Consider the following 19,679-nt stretch of genomic DNA (forward strand, 5'->3'; position numbering starts at 1 on the left):
TGCTTGCTAGGAACTCGAAACCAAAGTGAGTACAAGTTGCTGGTGACAGCTCAGCATCTCAGGATCAATAAACGACTTTAATGTACAAATTCTACAGGTAATTTCTGGGGACACTGGGATCTCTGAGGGACACCTGCTATGCCCAGAACTGCCAGGCTGACTGACAGCCTTGGAATTCCACACATCTTTTCCTCTAACCCCTGTCCCCAAATCCCTTCTCAATGCTCTTTCTTCTCCATCTCCGAATCGTTGCTTCTTTTTCCTCATTACTTTCTCGTCCTCTCTTTACACCAACTTTCAGTCTTCCACTTCCCTTCTAGAATACCATGTCAGGAGGGTTTTTAAAAATGTGACCAAAATCACATGGCTTCAGAAACTCTGTGCCCCATCACTATCCTTCCCCCATCCCAACATACACACACACACGTCCAGCTTCTGTTAGGGGCAATCCAGGATGCAGGGGGTCTAATTCCTCCCAAACAGGTAAGATTCATAGAACCTTAGAGCCAGAAGGAAGGATGGAAGGAATTAAATGCACTGTGCTGGGTAACTTTAAAGATCCTCTGGTGCAACCCTCTGAGTTTTGAAGTGAGGAAACTAGGCTCAGAAACCGAGGCGCCGTTAGAGAGCAGGTCTTGCAGCGTCCTGTGCTCTCTACGTCAAACACTGTGTCTGTTGATCTGACTGTGTCACCCCTGCTGAACATCCCTGGGGAGCTTCTAAGATGCAAGCCCTCAAATAAGGGCTGTGTGAAGGCCCTGGGTGGGGCGGCCCCCACCCCGCTCCACCCTCACCCCTTCGCTTGCTGTGCTCCTCCCACTCCATGCCTTTGCTAGAGCCCCTTCCCTGTCTGGAGCCCCTTCCCTGTCTAGAGCCCCTTCCTTGTCTAGAGCATTCTCTCCTCCTTTTCCCAACTGGTTAACACTTAACCTCTTTCACATCTCAGGTCAGATGGCCTCAGTATATGCTCTCACAACACAGTTGTACCAGTCTTTTGTGACATTTATAACAACTGCAATTTAACAATTTTTTACATTTTAAAATGTATTTTATTGAAGTACAGTTGATTTACAATGTTAATTTCTGCTGAACAGCACAGTGATTCAGTTATATATACATATATACACATTCTTTTTTATATTCTTTCCCATTACAGTTTATCACAGGACATTGAGTCCAGCTACCTGTGCTATACAGTAGGACACTGATTACAGACTGCCTCCACCACTAGACTGTGTCTTTCACGAGGGTGGGAACTGTGCCTGGTTTTGCTCACTGCTGTGTCTCCTGTGCTTAGCAGAGTCTGTTAGGTTTAGTTGTTCAAAACCATTTATTTAATGAATGAATGCTCCCCTGGTCCCCTAGCTTGGTCAACTGGGGTATCCGTAGGCCAGACTCTCCTCCCTAGCATGCCCACCTGTCTCCTATGGGAGGAGACACCAAAGATCTCTGGATCCTCAGAGCAGTGAGGGGCAGTGGGGACATGGTAAGCTCTGGAGTCAGACACCAGGGTTGGAGTCCTTGTTCTGTTATGAATAGCTTTGTGCCCCTGGGTAAGTCACAAGCTATTTCATTATCTGTTTAAAAGGAGCCTCTAAGATCAAGCTGTCAGGACTTCTGTATAGGATCAAATAATTTTTTGGACACATAGTGGGACCAAACAAATGACAGATATTACTACTGTTCCTCCTGGAGCACAGACAAGAAGCCAAAAGAAACTCCAGGCCGTGGGGAATGAGGTGCCCAGGGGCTGTGTGTCAGGTATCTCCTTCAGAAAAATGGGGTAAGTCCTGTTAGGATCTGAGTAACGGTAAAAACTTTAAAAGAAGCTTTATTTATTTCTGGGAAGGCAGCCAAGGGAAGAGAACTGGGTTAAGCTTGGGGAAAGAAAGTATCTACATCTTCATCCATTTAGGAGAGGATGACCTTGGAAGGTAGCAAGGAAGGGATGGGGGGAACGCTGAGGGAGACACTATCCCCGGGCACTAAGACAGCAGCACAAAAAGAGAAGGGAGGCGAAGCCACCTGGCTAAGTTAGGAAGCACCACGCGAGGGTTTCAATGAACTCTCAACACAATGGCTTTCCACCTCCTTCAGTAACCGGTCTGCTCTTCACACTGTGGGCCCAGTAATAAGAGTTACCATTTATCTAGCAGGTTCTGTGTAGCGGGCACTCTGCTAAGCAGCTGAGAGACCTGGTCTTAGCTTATCCTCACAACAAGTTTTGTGGCTGGTACAATTATCCCCACTTCAAGGTGGAGAAACGAGTCCAGAGGCCTTTTCAAGGCATCTCAGCGAAAGCAAAACAGAGTCAGGATTTCAGGAGCTGTGCTCTAAGGAAAGCAGAGTGGAGTAAGTGAGAGAAAGAAGAGAAAACTGGAGCTGAAGAGGAGAGACAAGCACAGAAAGCACACCGACCTAACGCACAGGGTGCCAGGGCAGAAGCCTCTGAGAAGAGGGAGAGGAGACTGGGGCGCTTGGAGGGAAAGGGATTCTGGCTACAGAATTCTGGGAAATCATAACGAGGCACATGAAAATTATAGCAGTTATAGTTCAAAGTTCATAGGTCTAAATATTTAGATTTTAATATTTTATTCAATGTATGAAAAATTATAACCCCCCTCCCCAGGCCTGACACCATCAGCAAAGCCCAGCAAGTTTTCCGGAAAGCTGACCTTTTCTAAGGCTAAGGAGGGCTCCATAGGCTTGTCCTCTCTGGTGGCGGCTTGCAGTCTGAATGGTTCTGGGTTACCTAGCTTTCAGATCAGCTCCAGATAAATCACGGCAGAGGGCTTCAGCCAAGAGCAGATCTGACTTGAATTGGATCAATACAGATTCTGCCACATTCCACATTCAGAAAATGCAGGTGATGCAGACGCCTTCAAACCCAAAGCAGCATGGTGACCTTTCAAGGGCAGTGCATTAGACGGCTTAACACACTCTCCAGTCACTGCACATAAGTTCTGAGCTCTGCTGGACCATAGCGTCTTTTGCTTCCTTCTTCCCCAGGTTTGCCTCCACAGTGGTGGGAAGAGGGAGAGCAGCGTGTGTGCATAAAACAGACAATGTGCACACAGGATGACAAGCTGGGAGGCAAACGTTCCCTTCTCTAACTCCTCCCAACCTCCCAGCACAGCCTGGAAAACTCTGAGTGGCATGGGAGAGTTAAGCCAAGGAGGGAAACACACAGAGACTGGCCCTTAAGCTGAAATTTTTACTTCTGATTATTCAAATTTGGGAACCGTCCAACAAAGAGAAAGAGCAGGAAAGAGACCAACCCACAGTCACAGCTCCACTTGTGAGGACAATAATGCAGATGGTGAAGGGAAGGCACGACCTGGCAAAGACCTCCAAGGTCTCCCTGTGCCCACCTTGCTGAGGTCCTCCAACAGAAGAGAACTCAAAAACACTGATGTGAGAGCCTCCTCAGTCTTCTCTGACCTTTGAACAAGTTCCGCAGTCTGCTAGGACTGAGATGGGCAGGGTGCTATTTGCACCAACCTTTGGCCTTCAGCCTCCACATCCCTTAACCCTGGCCAGCACAGCAGGCAGTTACCGGCACGTGCCTGAGCAGCAGTGCTGGCTGCTGTCCTCCAACTGACAGGGCTGGGCTGGGCTAGCCAGGTCCCATAATTCGGAAGCCCAGGGTGCAGGTGCAGGGAGACCGCTCCTTCTCATAGTGGGGTGGTGAGGCCTCAGTCCCCCTGGGCCTCAGGCCAGGAGTCACATGGTAGAGCACCCGTACCAGGTGCTGGGCCTGCTGCCCAGGGACTTCTCTGAACCAGGAAGGGTCAAGGCCTCGACTGCCCCCCTCCCCAGACAAGTCCAGGCCTGCTGCTGTCCGCCTCCTACGACTCTCCATCCTCCAGAAGGCAGAAACAAATGAACCCTGGGATAGGAATGCAGAAGAGGCACACACGGAGAACACAGAACGTCTGAGCTGTGACCCTGCACCTAAAATTTCCTCTTTCAGACCAAGTAAAATCAGAAGGTGACTCACAGAGGCACACCAAGGTCCTCAAGGCTTGCTCACACATCACCCTGTGTGCCTTTTGAACACTGTAACTCCACAACCCGACATTCCCTATTCCCTCTCACTGCCTATTGCTTATACTTTTTCCAAAGCACATATTGACTTGTAATATTCCACATAATTTTCTTTTGGGGAGGCAACAGGATCTATCTTCATCACTAGACTGCCAGCTCTCTGACAGTAATACCTGTTTACTTTGTTTACTGTTAAATCCCAAGGCCTAGAAAATTGACACTCCATAAATATTTGTGAATAAATCTTTAAGTCATTAGCTACCAGATCTCAAAGCCCTAACTCCCAAACAACCTCCTGAGTAGCAGACCCTGAGGCAGGTCCACAGTTCTCCCCAACCTTAGGCTTCTAGGACTCACTGATGCTGCAGGGCAGTGTGATGATGGAAAGAATAGGAAAACTGGGGTCAGGCAGACCTGTCTGCTAACATACTGTGTGATCTTGGGCATATTTCTTCACTTCTCTGAACCTCAGTTTCCTCATCTATAAGACAAGAATAATAATATCTATGTCTCAGGATTGTGGTGAGAACTGAAGAAAAGAATATGCAAAATAACCAGCAGGGCACTCCTAGCCATCTTCTTGACAGGTTCCCTGGGGCACCAATAACAAGGAAATGGCTATCCAGGGGTCAGCAGTGGCAACAAGAACCCCAACTACAGTCTCCCATCCAGGGCCTGCAGAGTACTAGTGACTCATCAGGGTCCTCATCCAGGTGTGGAATTACAAACTGTCCCTCCAGATTCGCTCCCAAAGGGGGAAATCTTATGGCCTTAATTATTCTAAGAGATGATGAGTCTAGGATGTTACCTAGGGCATCCTTGATTGTAGTCTTCTTTAGATACCTGGCATCCTTCCAAATAAGTAACCCTCCTAGGCCAGACCATGAAACCCACTGGTCTCTGTTTCCGAGATACTCTATGAGACCCACCCCCTCCATCCACTCAAAGGAATGGGAAAAGAAAATTGGCAATAATAACCCAGTAAATAACATGGTACATGTCTCTCTGCCCAGGGGACTCTGAACATATTCCCTTCCAGAACAAGAAGCGGATCTCACAGGACTCATGAGTCAGGTCCAAAAGGCAAGGTCTGAACCCCTTCCTCTCACTCAGCAGGGTCTAGCCACCATGGCTGCTGTTTAGCTACTCAAACAAGTGAATTGATGCCTCCTTTCTTGGGACCTTTGTAGTTGAGGTCTCCACCTGAAAGTGCAGATCTTCACACAGGGATTCCTCTTTGTCACCCAGACAACAGCTCAAAGGCCAGCTCTCACTAAGCCCTGACCAGCCGATCTTCAAGTAGCCCTACTCCCACCCCGCTGCAGGGAATTCACTTACTCCCCTTTCCGTCACTCCTTCAGAACACTGACCACTCTCTGATATTATCATGCTCATTTGTTTGTTTACATGCTTACTATCTGCTCACCGCCCTCCCCCCCGCACCCCCCCACCCCGCATTAAACCCGGAAGAAGCAGTGACACGGTCCATCTTATTCACTGCTGTATATATACCCTGCGGCTGGAAGAGTATACAGATTAGGTTTTCAGCAAGTATCTGCCACACACGAGTGACTGTATGGATGAACAAGGTCTTCAAGGAAGACCTACAGGGCCCACTTTCGGGAGTGAGATCTGCTGGGAAGCCAGGAGAAAAGGCACGGAGGGGACGGGTGTCTATGGGTGGCCTCACACATGACTCACAGCCATCAGGGCACCGAGTCCAGGCGTCCTCTTTCCTTAGCTCCACCCAGTCTGTCCACCACTCCACACTCTCCCTGGCGACCGCCCCGCACCCAGTGTTTACCACAGAGAGGAAGAAGGTAGCAGCGTGCTCCTTCAGCTCAGCTGCCACTAGAACACGGGCCAGGAGGAGATTCTGTGGCTTCACATGCAGTCCAAAGCCCTGGAGCTGGGTCTCAGCGTAGATTCCAACAGGCGCTGAGTAAATGGAGGGCCGCCTCAGGAGAGCGGGCTTTCCCCTCCTCCTCCCAACTTAAACCACCAAGAGGTCCCTTCCTGGCCGCTAGACGGGGCCCTCACTTTTCCAGGGCACCTCCCACTCCAGTAGCAGTCTGCACAGAGGCTCTGCACTCAGGCCAGGTCCTGCACTCTGGCATGAGGGGTCAAGAGAAATCCATTCTCCAAACTGCCTGACTCCACAGCAGCAACAGGGGCTGGTGCTGGGCTCTAAAGGTCCTGAAACCCTCTACCAGGGCAGCTAGGGAAGGAGTCCAAGTCAGTTATGGGTTTTAAACTAAATTGAGGGCCTCGAAGCTATCCATGGACCAGCTCAGCCTCCTAGAGCAAGGGGCTTAAATGTGACAGGTAAGGGGTGGGTTTCCTGTGGGGAAAACAGCAAAGGGAGAGCTCTGGAGAAGAGATGGCAAGAGCCACTAAAACTGAAGGGTCCCTACCCAGAGACTTCAACCTACCTCTGCCTCGCACACATCTCTCTCCACCCCACCCTCCCTGAGCTGTTTCATTTCCTTTCAGAAAAACTTTGTTTTGGTTTGATATTTGCCTCCAGGCCTCTGGGAGAATTTTTGGAGCTTTGTTTCTCTTCTTGTTTCTAGGATACCTGAACTGCTCCTAGAGCAACAAGCGCAGTAGGAACTAGAGAGTGTGGGGAAGGGGGTGGGGTGAGGATCACCAGGGAAGAAGAGAAGGAAGACGGAGGTGGGGGGAAGAGCCTGCTGGGCTCACACATACTTTGGCGGCTCCCCCAGATACCACTGAGGCACAAGGGGAGCTCTAGCACAGAGCAAAACCAAACACCCAGAAAAAAAGCCATTTGCAAAGGGAGAACTCAAAGTTCTAGGAAGTCAAATGGTCAGGAAGTGGATCAGGGCATTGCCCAGGGCTGGCCCAAGCCAAACACACGCAGGAAACCCACTAGAGGTGACAGCAAGGAAGCTTTCATACACCACCTGGAAGGATGACTCCCAGGCACACACACCAGGCTAGGGCCTGCCCATAAACAGAAGCACACACCCTTAAAGGTATCTGGGGTCAGAGTAGGTGGGGAAGAGCAGGAACAGGGCTCCATGCTCCCCAGGGCAGGGGCACAAGGCTCAGCACGCCCGGAGCAGCAGCCCCAGCCTTCCCAGTCTGTCCCACATCCAGCCCCCGTACCACCTCCAACAAGAAGGAACCTTGCTTTCCCAGGCCGAGGCAGGCATGAGTGGAATTCCCCAGAGGCAGACTGCACAGGGTATCCAGCAACAGAGATCATTCATCACCTTGCTTCTGGAAATGGGAGGAGGCCAGCTCAGCCCCTGCAGGGTAAAGTCAGCTCAACTCCAGTCCCCCAGCACAGACATCAAATGCCAAATGGCCACGCAGAAGAGACAGACCCCAGAACCCAGGGGCAGGAGGCTCCCTGGAATACACTGAACAGCCCATAAATTGGGCTCTTCTCATTCGAAGAGTGGGTAAACAGCTTAGGGGAAAGGCAGCTTTTAAAAATAAGCCGCAAGTCTGGTCTCCCCCCACTGCCTTGAGCTGTTTGCAGTCAGACAACTTGGGTTGGAATCCCAATACAGACACATACTAGCTGTGTGACCTGGAGCAAACTGCTTTCTCTCTTTGAATCTTAGCTTCCCTCCTCTAAAATAGGCGATGAAAACAGTTCCAACCTCACAGGGTTGCTCAGAGTATTAAATAAAATAATTCCTGTGAAATGTTTAACAAAGTTTCTGACACAGAAAAAGTTCTTGATAAAGGTAGGGATGATAAAACTAAAAAAAGAAAAAGAAATCCTATAGCTGATACAAAAACTACAGGTGTTGCTGTGAAAACCATACTGGGGATCTTGGCATTCCCAAGTTGATGGAAAGAGGAGAGAAGTGGCCATCCTATTTTCATGTTCCAGCAGCAAGGAACAGAGGGTGACAGAGTAAACCAGAGGCAGGAGGGGCCCCAAGTCTCCACAAGAAACACTTCTGCAAAAGCTGCAAGCACCTACGGTTGGGGTTTTCTCATGAACAGGAGCAGAGGAGTGAAGAGGCAGCACGGAAAAGAACACCGGCCCTGGAACCTGACCTTTCTGCCAGGGCACTGACATCTCTCAACGTGACCAGAGCAGTCAAGCGATCAGAGAAGCTTTATTCATAACAGCCAAAAAGAGGAAACAACCTGAATGCCCATCAACAGATTAATGGAGAAAATGCGGTATATCTATATCTATCTATCTATCTGTGTGGGTGCACTAAGTCACTTCAGTCATGTCTGACTCTTTGGACCCTATGTGCGTGCATGCACACACATGCACGCGTGCGCACACACACACACACACACACACACACACAGGAATATTATTCAGTCATGAAAAAGAATAAAGTCCATATATGTCTGCAGCAACACAGATGGACCTATTATCATACTAAGTAAAGTAAATCAGAGAATGACAAATATCATATGATATCACTTATATGTGGAATCTAAAAAGATGATACAAATGAACTTATTTACAAAACAGAAAGAGATTCACAGGCTTCAAAAACAAACTTTCAGTTACCAAAGGGGAAAGGTGGGGGTGGGGGAGGGATAAATTAGGAGGTTGGGATTAACACATACATACTACTATATATAAAATAAATAATCAATAATACCGTATAGTGCAGGGAACTCAGTACTCTGTAAAAACTTATATGTGAAAAGGATCTGAAAAAGGATATATGTATATGTGTAACTAAATCACTTTGCTGTACACTTGAAACTAACACAACACTGTAAATCAACTCTATGCCAATAAAAAACAAAAATTTTAAAAATTATAAAAACAAAAATGACTAAAAGGTAGATATCAAAGACACTGAAAACAGTTGGGAGCTGTGTGTAATACAAAGTATAAATCTGTATGTGTGGGTGGGTGTAGGTGGCCAAAGAGCAGGACAGGATGGCAACAAAGACAACAATCAACAGGAGCCTTTATGCGGCCCCGGATCTCATTTATAAAAATGGCACCAAAACATTAACCTGGATGTATTGCCCAGAAGACACCAGGAAACCCTGCCTGCAGTAAGACCACTGCCAAGATACTCACCCAGCTGGATAGGCAACTAAACCCGATCGGGGGTCACAGGCAAGTCCTCTGCCTCCAGACACTGTAATTCCAAGCACCTTCTCCAAGGTCACCTGTAAGAACAAAACAGAGAAGTGTTATGTTATGGACAGAGAGGGTTGGGAAGGAGGTGTTTTCCCATGCTGACTGCTTTCCTGGTGACCCTGTCTTCTGGAGAGTGGGGCTTGTCCAAGTTCTGATTTGGCACAGGCCCCCTGATCACATGCCAAAAAAAAAGCCAGGGTACATCACCAGCTTTTTACAGGGATCAAACTGCCGGGTCCAAAGAAAAGACAATGAAGTGGTTAAAACTCAGCTCATGGCCACAGAGGAACAAGTACTCCCCCAATTCAGGAAAACTCCATTTACAAGATAAAGCCTTGAGTCCCCAGACTGGCCTCTTGGGTCTGTGAGACTCAGGGGATGTCACTGATCGTGCCTTGGCAGGCATGAGAGAAAGGCCACTCTCATCTCCCAGAGCCGGGAGAATGCTAGGTATCAATTAGGTGACTCATAATACCCCTGATCTATGCATTCCATCACACTCTTCCTTTCCATCAGATGGCAGCCAGTTCATACAGACTATAAGCCTAGGAGGCAGAGACACGGCTTAATGCTGTGTTTTGCAAAGGACAGATGCTCAGAGCACTCTAATTATTATTATTAAGCCACAACTCTCACAGAGATGAAAGGGAAACATACGCGAAGTACTCATAGAGATTCTGAGAGAACATGGCCACAGGAGACATTCACCCTCACTCTCATCATCACTGTTGCCACCCCACACTGTCTGCAGGCCCTGGGACACGTACTGGACTAACTTCAGATTAGTTCACTGAGCTTTCTCCCAGATGATCCTATGTAAGATTCAGACTGCCATGTAGCTCATCACTCTGCCTCAACCCCTGCTACAAAATGCCTCGCCTGTCGCTCCAGGGCCAGTCTCCTCAGCACTACCTGGACCCCCTGCACTGGCCCTCCTCACGGAGGTCCTCTTGTCTTCATTGGTTCAGATGGCAGGGCTTCGCAATGCAGAATGGCCGTGTAAACTGGCTAGAGTGTATTCTGTTAACAGTCTCTGGGGCCTTAATAGGGCCTCGTGAACCAGAAACACTTCAGAAGTATTGACATCCGTGGCAGGATGTGTCACAGGCCCCCAGTCCATGTCAGTTTCTAGAGAGGGAAAGCCCATAGTCACTTTAGTATCTCTCCTCCTTTCTTACTCTCCCAACTGGAGAATTCCAAGTGTTCCTAGAGGGCCAGTTTAAATTCTTATATCCAAGGACCACTTTAGTTTGAATTATGTTGTAAAGAAATGCCCTGAGGTGGCCAAAGACCAAATTAAGTTTACCGGGATATTGTAATTAAAGCTATTTTCTCAGAAGGTCCCCCAGAGTCTTCTGTACTTCTTGAGCATGGAGACCAGGAATTCCAACACACGGCTACTCACTGACAGAGGCAGTTTAGTTCCAGAGCACCATACCTACCCACAGCAACCTGGCAAGAGCCAAACTCGCCAGTTACCCTTGGGTCTTTCTGAGGCACTAAACCTAGTGGGGGATAAACTAACTTTTGCTTGCTCTAGACATTCTTGATACTTTGCTCTAACATGCCTCTCTACACACTTTGTCTCAGCTTAACAATCCTCCCCCACCCCTGGGCACCCAGTCAACGTTTCGGAAAGGTCTAAGCACTGCACACAGACTGGAGAACACCAAACAACCCTGGGGAAGCCTGGGGGATGCTCAGTTCATGGCACCGCCCCCAATCCTGGCACTGTGCCTCTGGCTATTCCTGAGGGAGGGGTGCTCAGGAACATTCCTGCTGCACCAACTGCCTACTGCAGAGAAAGAGGAGTCTGAGGCCAGCATTACCCACATAGATGAGAAAGGTCACCAAAGCAAGGGCTGAGCTAAAAACATCACTCAACTCCTATTCTCTCCAAGCTAATCTGATTTCAGGCAAATCCTTTGGATTCATATTTGTATCAATCCCTCCCTTATGCTTCAGCTTTGGTCCCAAAGAATTTGACCAGTCTGTTGGTTCTCAGCTTGCCTTCCCTCTGACAGGAATTTGGGTAGGTGTTTCGTGGGTAGATGATCCAGTTCCACACAGAATTAATTCTGGAACTAGCTTGGAGTTTTCAGCAGCAATATAAAGCAGGAAGGAGATATGCGTTACTCAGACCTGAAAGACCAGTGTTTATCAAATGATTCTGACCACAACCCATGGTAAGAGACAGTTTACAGCTTGATCCAGTGTAAACATACATGCATGTGTGAGCTTGTTCATAAAACTGAAAGTTTCACAGAACAATAGTTAACTCTTGTTGCATGTGAAATACTCCAACTTGTATTATATTCCATTTCATTAAAAAGTAATTCTGGTCTTGGCCCACTTAACAGATTTCGTGACCTATAAGTGGACTGGAAGTGGCAGCCTGGGACCCTGCTAAGGACCAGCTCCCCACTAGGCCTGGGGTTCAGCTGTGGGCTCTGGCACCTTTGTGTTCCTCTGTCACTTTCCTCCTAGGACTCTCGGCAGGAGAGCAGACACCCGGGCTAGGAAACCCCATGGACAGGAGTTCGCCTGGGCTCAAAACTTGGACGATTTTCAAAGGATTTATGAGTTTTGGCTTCTCCTGGTTTTTTGAGCAGCTATCCAAGGGGAAAAAAAAAGGCAGTTTCCTTTGGCTCTGTGGAGGGGGAGGAGCAGGGGAAAAACATTCAGGGGCATCAGCTGGTTTTTATTTTATGTTCTAACTCAAACCAGCTTCCTGTTTGCAGGGAGGTTTGGGGCTGAGCTCCACTTTCAAAAGATCTGAGAGTCCAGAGATCTTGCAGGGCTTCCAACATCTAGGCTTATCCTGCGAGGTTCCTGAGCAACGGACCTCAGGAACTGACTCTCTCCCTCTCATAACCCTCTCCATACCCCTTCCTGGGACAGCTTCCATCTACCCTAGGAAATGGAGACAAGCCTGGACACCCCTTTGCAAACACACCCCAGGCTGAGAAGGCCCAAGTTCAAGCAGCTGGGTGCTACGGTGGCCCGCACTGGCTCAGGAGAGCGACTGTGAACCTCTGCCCCAGCTCCATACACAGTGAGAGCACACTGGTAGCTTGAAATCACCACGACAGGAGCATTGACACCATGAAATCAGACAATGCTACAAGCTGGGCCCCGCTCTGCCCCTCAGAGAGTGTGTAAACATTTACCAACGCAACACTAAGCTCAAGCAACTTTCCTCTCCGCCCTGGACCATGGCTGTAACTCCCATCTGTTCTCTCTGCTTCAGGCCTTGCTTCCTATAGTTTTTTTCTCAACACGGGAGGCCACAGTGATTCTTTTAAGAAAGACAGGAGTTCGTGTCATTATGCTGCTCAAATGCCTTCAACTGTTCCCCATCCTTAAGTTCAAATCCAAAGTCTTTACCCTGGTTTACAGAATCCTGAGTCACCTGGCCTCTGGCTACCTCTCTGACCTCATTTCCTTCTCTTCTCCCTCCCTTACTCCACCCCAACCATCCTGGCTGCCTTAAGCGCCGCAAGGAGACTCTAGCTTCCGGTTCTCTGCATATGCTATTTATGTATATGCTATTTATTTCTTCCACTAAAATGCTCTTCCCTCAACTACTCACTCAGCTTATGCACTCAGGTCTTTGCTCAAAGATCTCCTCAGAGAAGGCTTTCCAGACTGGCTATACTGCTATTCCTCTGTACCCAACCTATCCTGCTTTACTTTCCTTCATTGCACTTAAGAGTCAGGTAGTGACCTGACATGGATTCTTTGTTCACATACTTACTGTCTGTCTCCTCTACCAGAATAGGAGTTCCTCAAGGGCATGGCCTAAGTTGCTACCCCTTGCTGATGCATCCCTAGCACTTTAAACAGTGCCTGGCACAAAATGGTCACCTGATAAATATTTGATGAGTAAGTAAATGCATGGCAGAGGCTCTGGCAACAGTGAAACAACAGAGTTGGGAAGCACAAGAAAACTGGGGTTTTCAGGCCAGTAGAGTTGCTCTCCACAAAGTATCTAAAACTGGGTGTGTAGGAGTTCCCTGGTTGTCCAGTGGTGAGGAGTCGGTGCTTTCACTGGCACGGCACAGGTTCAATCCCTGGTCAGAGAATTAAGATCCCGCAAGCTGCATGGCTAAAAAATAATAATAAAGTAAAACTGGCTGTGACAGAAAGACCACGTCTAGATGAGAATGAGTACAAAGGGAGGTTAATGGTATAGGTGACATTTTGTTTCTTAAGTTGATGGTGGGCACACAATTGTTCATTTCATTATTCCACATGTATTTAGTGTATGTCTTAAATACTGCACAGCAGAAGTTTAAAAGACAGAAAAGATATGGTCCAGGATGTGGTGTGGAGCTCAGCACCTTATGAGCAACATCCTTCTATAATTTACATCCCTGACTTCTCTTTATCCTCAAGCCACTTCATTGACACCTGCTGACCCAGCAATGTGAGGGGAAGGGCAACAGAGAAAATTCAAGAATCTGTTTTTACTGGATTTAGGTTTCTCACTTCAGTGCTTGTCAGGCTGTGTTGTATTTGCAATGCTCCCGACACACCGTTTCCTTCTGGTGGAAGTTTTCAAGGACTACTGCACACATCCCTTCTCCTGACTGCTAAACCTGGCCGCAGGTGATGAGACAGCCCCCTCTGCCTAGGTCCCTGAGTGACTGACGAACAGAGTGTCCATGCTGATCCACAGTGAACACAAGCATGAACGAGAAATAAACTATCTGTTAAGTCGGGCAGATGGTGAGATTTGTTACCACGGTATGACCTAGCCCAGCAATTTTCACACGTTTTGGTCTCTTACGTGCTTTGGTTTCCTTAAACTCTTAGAAATTATCAAGGACCGAAAGAGTTTTTGTTTATATAAGTTATAAATATCAATACTGGTTATATTAGAAATTACAATGGAAATACTGTAATTATATAATTTGTTCAAAAGTAATAAAAAAAACCATTACATGTTAACACTTTTATTAAAAGTAACTCTAGTTTTCAAAACAAAATCAAAAACATTTAGTGAGAAGAGTGGCACTGTTTAACATTTTTTCCAATCTCTTTAATGTCTGGCTCAATAGAAAACAACTGGATTCTCATATCTGCATCTGCATGCAATCTGCTATGATATGTTATTTTAGGTGAAGATAAAGAAAATCTGGCCTTATTTGTATATGTAACTGGACAAGAGGAGACCACGGAGATGCCCTTAAAGGGTTTTGGGGACCCCAGGGATTCTCTGACCACACCTTGGGAACCAATAACCTAGCCCCTCCTGTATACTACAGCATCTCTTCATAAGGAAGCAAGCCTACCAGGATGAGAGTTCTGGCCTCAAGCATCATTTGAGGAAAATGAGGCAGGGATCAGGCCCTGCAAGAAAATAGCTGTCCTCAGTGTCAGGGATGGGGCCCCAAGTTCTGACAGAAACTTCAGCTCTAAATCCTCATGGCCCAAATGTCAATGAAATACAGCCCCACAGATACACCAGTCCAGGTAATTGATTCTGGCCCATGCAGCTGGCACCCTGCTACATCCACAGTTCTAGGAACATCAAGGGCAAGTGAAAACTCAGAATTAAGAAGAGGGCACCTCCTCTGGACTCTGCAGTGCTCTCCTCCACATCTGAAACACAGCCTAGAAGCAGGGAGAATACTCAAGTTGTGACCCAGCCACTCCTTGGGCAGGTGGAGAGTGTTGAGATGGAGGAAAGCCTACACCAGCCAGAAAGAGGGTGTCATCTTTCCCCAGCAGCAAGGTTGCAGGAGGGCAGAATTACTACAGACATACTGCAAAGGAAGGCTTGAATGCCCACCCCTCCCAACATGCACGAGGCTGGGCAGTATTGCATCGTCCTAAGAGAAAGAAGGAAAGCAGAATCATGCCTCACTGTAATGAGATAAAGGGATAACTTCATAATTGCCTATTCCCAAGAGAGAAGGAAAGACTAAAGCCAACCATTTAAGAGCTCTTCTGGCTCTCATTAAAGTAGATGGAAAAAACAGGTGGCTCAGAGGCAATAGACAGGACTACTCATTCATTCTCCATAAAACAGCATTTTCCAGAATGCAGACTGCAGCCTATTAATGGGATCTGAAATTGCTTTAATAGGTAATGAATAGCTAGAACAAAAAATGGACCTCATGGCATGTAGCAATGGTAAGTACTGATCATGAAACTTTATTTCAGGGGTATTTGTGTGTGCACTGGGTCACAATGTAAAGCGCATTTCTTAATATGAGTTGTTCTTTAAAATGTGTGAAAGTCACTGGGATGCTGTTAGAGTCCTAAAATGCAGAGTACACAGACTCAACCCTCTATCCTCAAAATCCAACAGGGAAGATCAATGACATACTACAAAGCAATCCGGTATGTGATAAGGGTCATAAGAAAATATGAAGTGCTCCAAGAGGAGGAAGAGAGGTGGTTTCTGAACAGGATCAGGAAAGGGAAACAATGAGCTTTCCTGGAAGATTAGATGGAATGTGACCTGGGCCTTGTAGTGAGGATAGGATTTCGACAGATGGACATATAGAGAGAAGGGATTCTCAGTAGAACAAGCTGCAGAAGGAAACAGCAGCAACAGTGAAAGCAAGGACTTTCTGTAGGAGAGTTAGGTCAGAAAAGGTAGACTGCAACCAGATCAGGAAGGGCCCTGGTTACCAAAATAAGTCAGGTCTTTTGGAGGCTCTGGAAAGTCCCAGGAGGGTTTCGAACCAGGGACATAATCAAAGCTGTATACATCATTACCAAAGCACAGCTCAGGCAGGGAGCCCATATAGGAGACTATTAGGACAGCTCAAGTGCAAAGTAGTAAGGATCTAGACCAGCATAGAGATAATGAGAGTAGAAAAGAAATAATGACAAAGGAGAAAGTGACACAGCAAACAGAATTGGCAAGACTAGGCGCTGTACAACTCTGCAGAAAAAAGACAAAAGACTCAAATTTTGAACTTCAGAGGCAGGGAACAAGGTGGTGCTATGAAAAGAAATGGTACCATGATCAGAGACAGGACCTGGGTCTGGACAAGGGGAGGATGGGAACTGTTGATGTTGGTTTTAGATGTGTCAAATATGGCACTTCAGGAATATTTTGTAGGAACCACAAAACATTTGGGGTTTCCCTGGTGGCTCAGATCGTAAAGAATCTGCCTGCAATGTGGGAGACCCAGGTTCAATCCCTGGGTCGAGAAGATACCCTGAAGAAGGAAATGGCAACCCACTTCAGAATTCTTGCCTGGGAAATCCAATAGACAGAGAAGCCTGGTGGGCTATATAGTTCACGGGGTTGGAAAGAGTCGGACACAACTGAGCGAAGAACATTACTACACTATTATAAAACATTCAATTTAGCTTAGCAACATACACATGGAAGTGATGCTTGGGAGAGAGGTGAGGACTAGAAACAGATCTCTGAAAATGACTCCCATGGAGGTGAAAACGACCACTGAAATGCAATGAGATGGGAGGAGACGGAGGGGAGAGAGTGAGGCTGGTGGACAGAAATGTGGGGAGTAGCTGTCTTTTGGAGTATGGGAACAATGAGATCCCAGGCAGTTAGAGAGAGAGGAGAACCAGGAAGCTAGTGAAAGGGAGAGTTACCAGAAGGAAGGGATAGTTAATGTAAGTGCTAAAAAGAATTGAAGGAAGCAAGAAATGGACTCCAAAGCCAGCTGCAAAACTGGTGGTTTTGCAGGGTCCCAAGCAGTCCCACCCCCCGCCAAACACTTGATCTCAGGAACTCTGGGTAAGCCCTTCTAAACTCTTCTGGTGTCTCTCTAGTCCCTAGATCTGATCAGCCTACATACTAGAAGAGAGGCACCAGCCAATGAAAGATTCAGTGTGTGGAGGCAAGACAACAGCACTGCTAGGGAAGGGCTTCCATGGAGCCCACAGTGTATGTGATTCTGATCTGTCCTTGCACTCTCGGTGTGAGGGACTACAATAGGGAGTCTGTGGTGCTCCCTGAAGAAAGCAGCTGCTCCCCCGAGAGAAAACTAAGAGGCCAGAGCTACAAAAGGCCAGGGTCATCTAGGATTCAGCTGACCTCAGAATGATAAAGAAAACCCCACGACTGGGAGGATGCTGTTTTGGTTGCCATGTTTTGTTGCCATCAATTTCTTTCTTCCCCCTTCCCCTTTCTCTACTTCTCAATCCCACTCAATACAAGTTACAAATACCTAAGTTATAAGTCATTCCAGCCAAACTATGGGCTTGCTATTTCTATAAACAAGCATGTCACAGACCTGTCAGAGGCAGAGCCCTCTCTGCCTTTCCCTCCCTTCCTGCAGGTTAAGAATAACTACGCCTGTCTCTTGCCCACACACTACACTCTTAATCTCACAAAGCAGATTGTCCACCAGATTCTGAGAATTGCCACTTACACAAAAGCCACAAAGAAAGTTCAAGGCCAGGAGGCTTTGCACAGGGACTTAGCCAGCTGGGCAAAGACCCAGTGAGCAGCCCTTGCAGGGGGAAGGGGGAAGCAGGTATCAGGCCCAAGTTCGCTCACTCTTGTTTGTTCAGAATGCAAAGGGCCAGCTGGTGAGAGGCAGGAAGAGACACAATGGCCACTCCAAGACTGTAGAACAAACCTCGCCTCTCCATTCTGCTCCTGGTCTTTACACCATATGGACAATTTCCAGTTCTACTGTCTATGCCATGAAGTCTCTGAGACAAATAACTTCCACTATGACAGAAAAATCCAGTCCCCTCACTAGAGCTCAAGATTAGTTGGAATTGAGACAATTCTGCAGTACTAGGATTAAAACAGCCTCAGCAACTAAGGAAGGTGGAGTCTGCCACTGTTTGAGAAGAGGTGACCTTAGAAACCCTTTAGCCAATAAGCCCCTGGGGACTAGAGAACAGAGGTTCCCAATTCTGCCCCCTCAGTAAAATTACTCAGAGGGTTTACTAAGTTTTGTTCACAAAGCAGTCCCCACCTTTTACCCAGACCCTGCCTCTGCAAGATTCCTGATCAACAGCTATGGGAGGGTGGGGTCGGGGTGAAGCTGCATATTAAAGCTCTCCAGGAGGTTCTAGTGATTGATCGGGTAGGGAACTATTCAATTAAAGCATTTTGCCTTTTTATTTCCAAATTTCAACCCCTCCTCATGGGACTAGGGAGAAAATAACATTTCAAGAAGTCTTATTCTTAAGAATACCCAGATTCATGGGCTGCAAAGGGTCTTGGGCAGAAAGAGGATCCACAACTATACCAGATACCATCTATTCAATGTGTACTCTGTGCCAAGAACTATGCTAAACACTTCGCAAGATTATCTCACTTAACACTCTTGACAACTTGATGAAGGACTAGTATTATCTCCATCTCAGAGATAAATAAGTCAGGTAATTAGTGAATGGAAGAACCAGGATTCAAACATAGATCTGTCTGGTTTCAGAAACCATGGTGACCAAGGAGGGAGCTCAGGTTCTCCCAAACCACCAAAATGTTGTCACTTTTGTAAAAGCACACAAGGAAGTCGCCATGCCATCATGGAGGCAGTGGGGACAGGTCTGAGCACCAAGATAGAAGGCAAAGGGCGCAGGAGGAAGTAGAGAGGCAACAGGGTCCTCTCCTGCCTGTGTTAATGTTTGTTTTTTTAAAGTAGCAGCCCTTATCAGTAATGTAACTGGGTCTAAAAATGGGTTCTGACCTCTCCTCTCCGAGATGGTTGCAGAAAATAGAGTAACAGAGGGTCTTCTGATGTCAGAGTACCCATGTTGTCAGAGCTTACCCGTGTCCAGCTGGTACTAGAACCTACAGCATGGACAGCTGACACCTATTTCCAAGGAAACTGACGCTGACAGCATCAGAAGCATTTTCATGTACAGCTAGAGGAGGAGCTAAGGACGGCATCGGACCTCAGACGAGAAGAGAGGGAATGAGGGGCCTCTAGCCAAACGACTCAAGCATAATTAACCAATAGCCAATTCCAAAGAACAGCTTGAATAACACAGTGCCTGGTACAGGGCAGTATTCCTACCCTCCCTTTCCCTTCCAGTTATCAGAAAGGCAAGGATAGGAGACATCTCAATTTAAGCAACCAGAATAAAGGGAAAAAACCTGTTTTTCCTCGCTAAGGTCAGTCCTTGCTATAATAATACTGGAACCACAAACAAAGCCTTATGACCTAAAAACTCTGATCAAGAAGGGTCTGATTCTTCTTCATTCATCATCTCTGCATCCCTGAGTTTTCTTAATCTCTTGCTTTCCAAACTTTGTAAGGAGGGAGAGTACTAACTGTTCTTTATCTGGACTAACTGTGCAAGGTGACTGCATGTTCTAGGACATGTGGAGTGGAAAGGACGCTCAGTACCCCCTGCAATCATGCCAACTTGTGCTACGGGACTCTCCTCGAAGAAGGAAGATCACTTCAATGTGTTATTCTCTATTAAATGCTCACTTTCCTTCCACTAGGCTTCCTTGGTGACTCAGACAGTAAAGAATCCACCTGCAATTCAGGAGACTGGGTTCAATTCCTGAATCGAGAAGATTCCCTGGAGAAGGGAATGGCAACCCACTCCAGTATTCTTGCCT

General features: G+C 47.2%; 1 protein-coding gene across 2 annotated transcripts in view; it reads right to left on the reverse strand.

Annotated features, from left to right (window-relative positions):
• The window catches only part of MAPKBP1 (mitogen-activated protein kinase binding protein 1), a 50,480-nt gene that overhangs the window by 17,848 nt on the left and 12,953 nt on the right, over window positions 1-19,679 (reverse strand). For both annotated transcript variants that reach the window (XM_055435999.2, XM_055435997.2), the window contains exon 3: window positions 9,092-9,183. In XM_055435999.2, the coding sequence (XP_055291974.2) occupies window positions 9,092-9,183 (92 nt within the window). The remainder of the gene's footprint in view (window positions 1-9,091; window positions 9,184-19,679) is intronic.

Source organism: Moschus berezovskii, chromosome 9, assembly GCF_049115385.1.
Source record: "Moschus berezovskii isolate FMDL1 chromosome 9, NW_MosBer_1.0, whole genome shotgun sequence".
In the NCBI taxonomy this organism is placed as follows: domain Eukaryota; kingdom Metazoa; phylum Chordata; class Mammalia; order Artiodactyla; family Moschidae; genus Moschus; species Moschus berezovskii.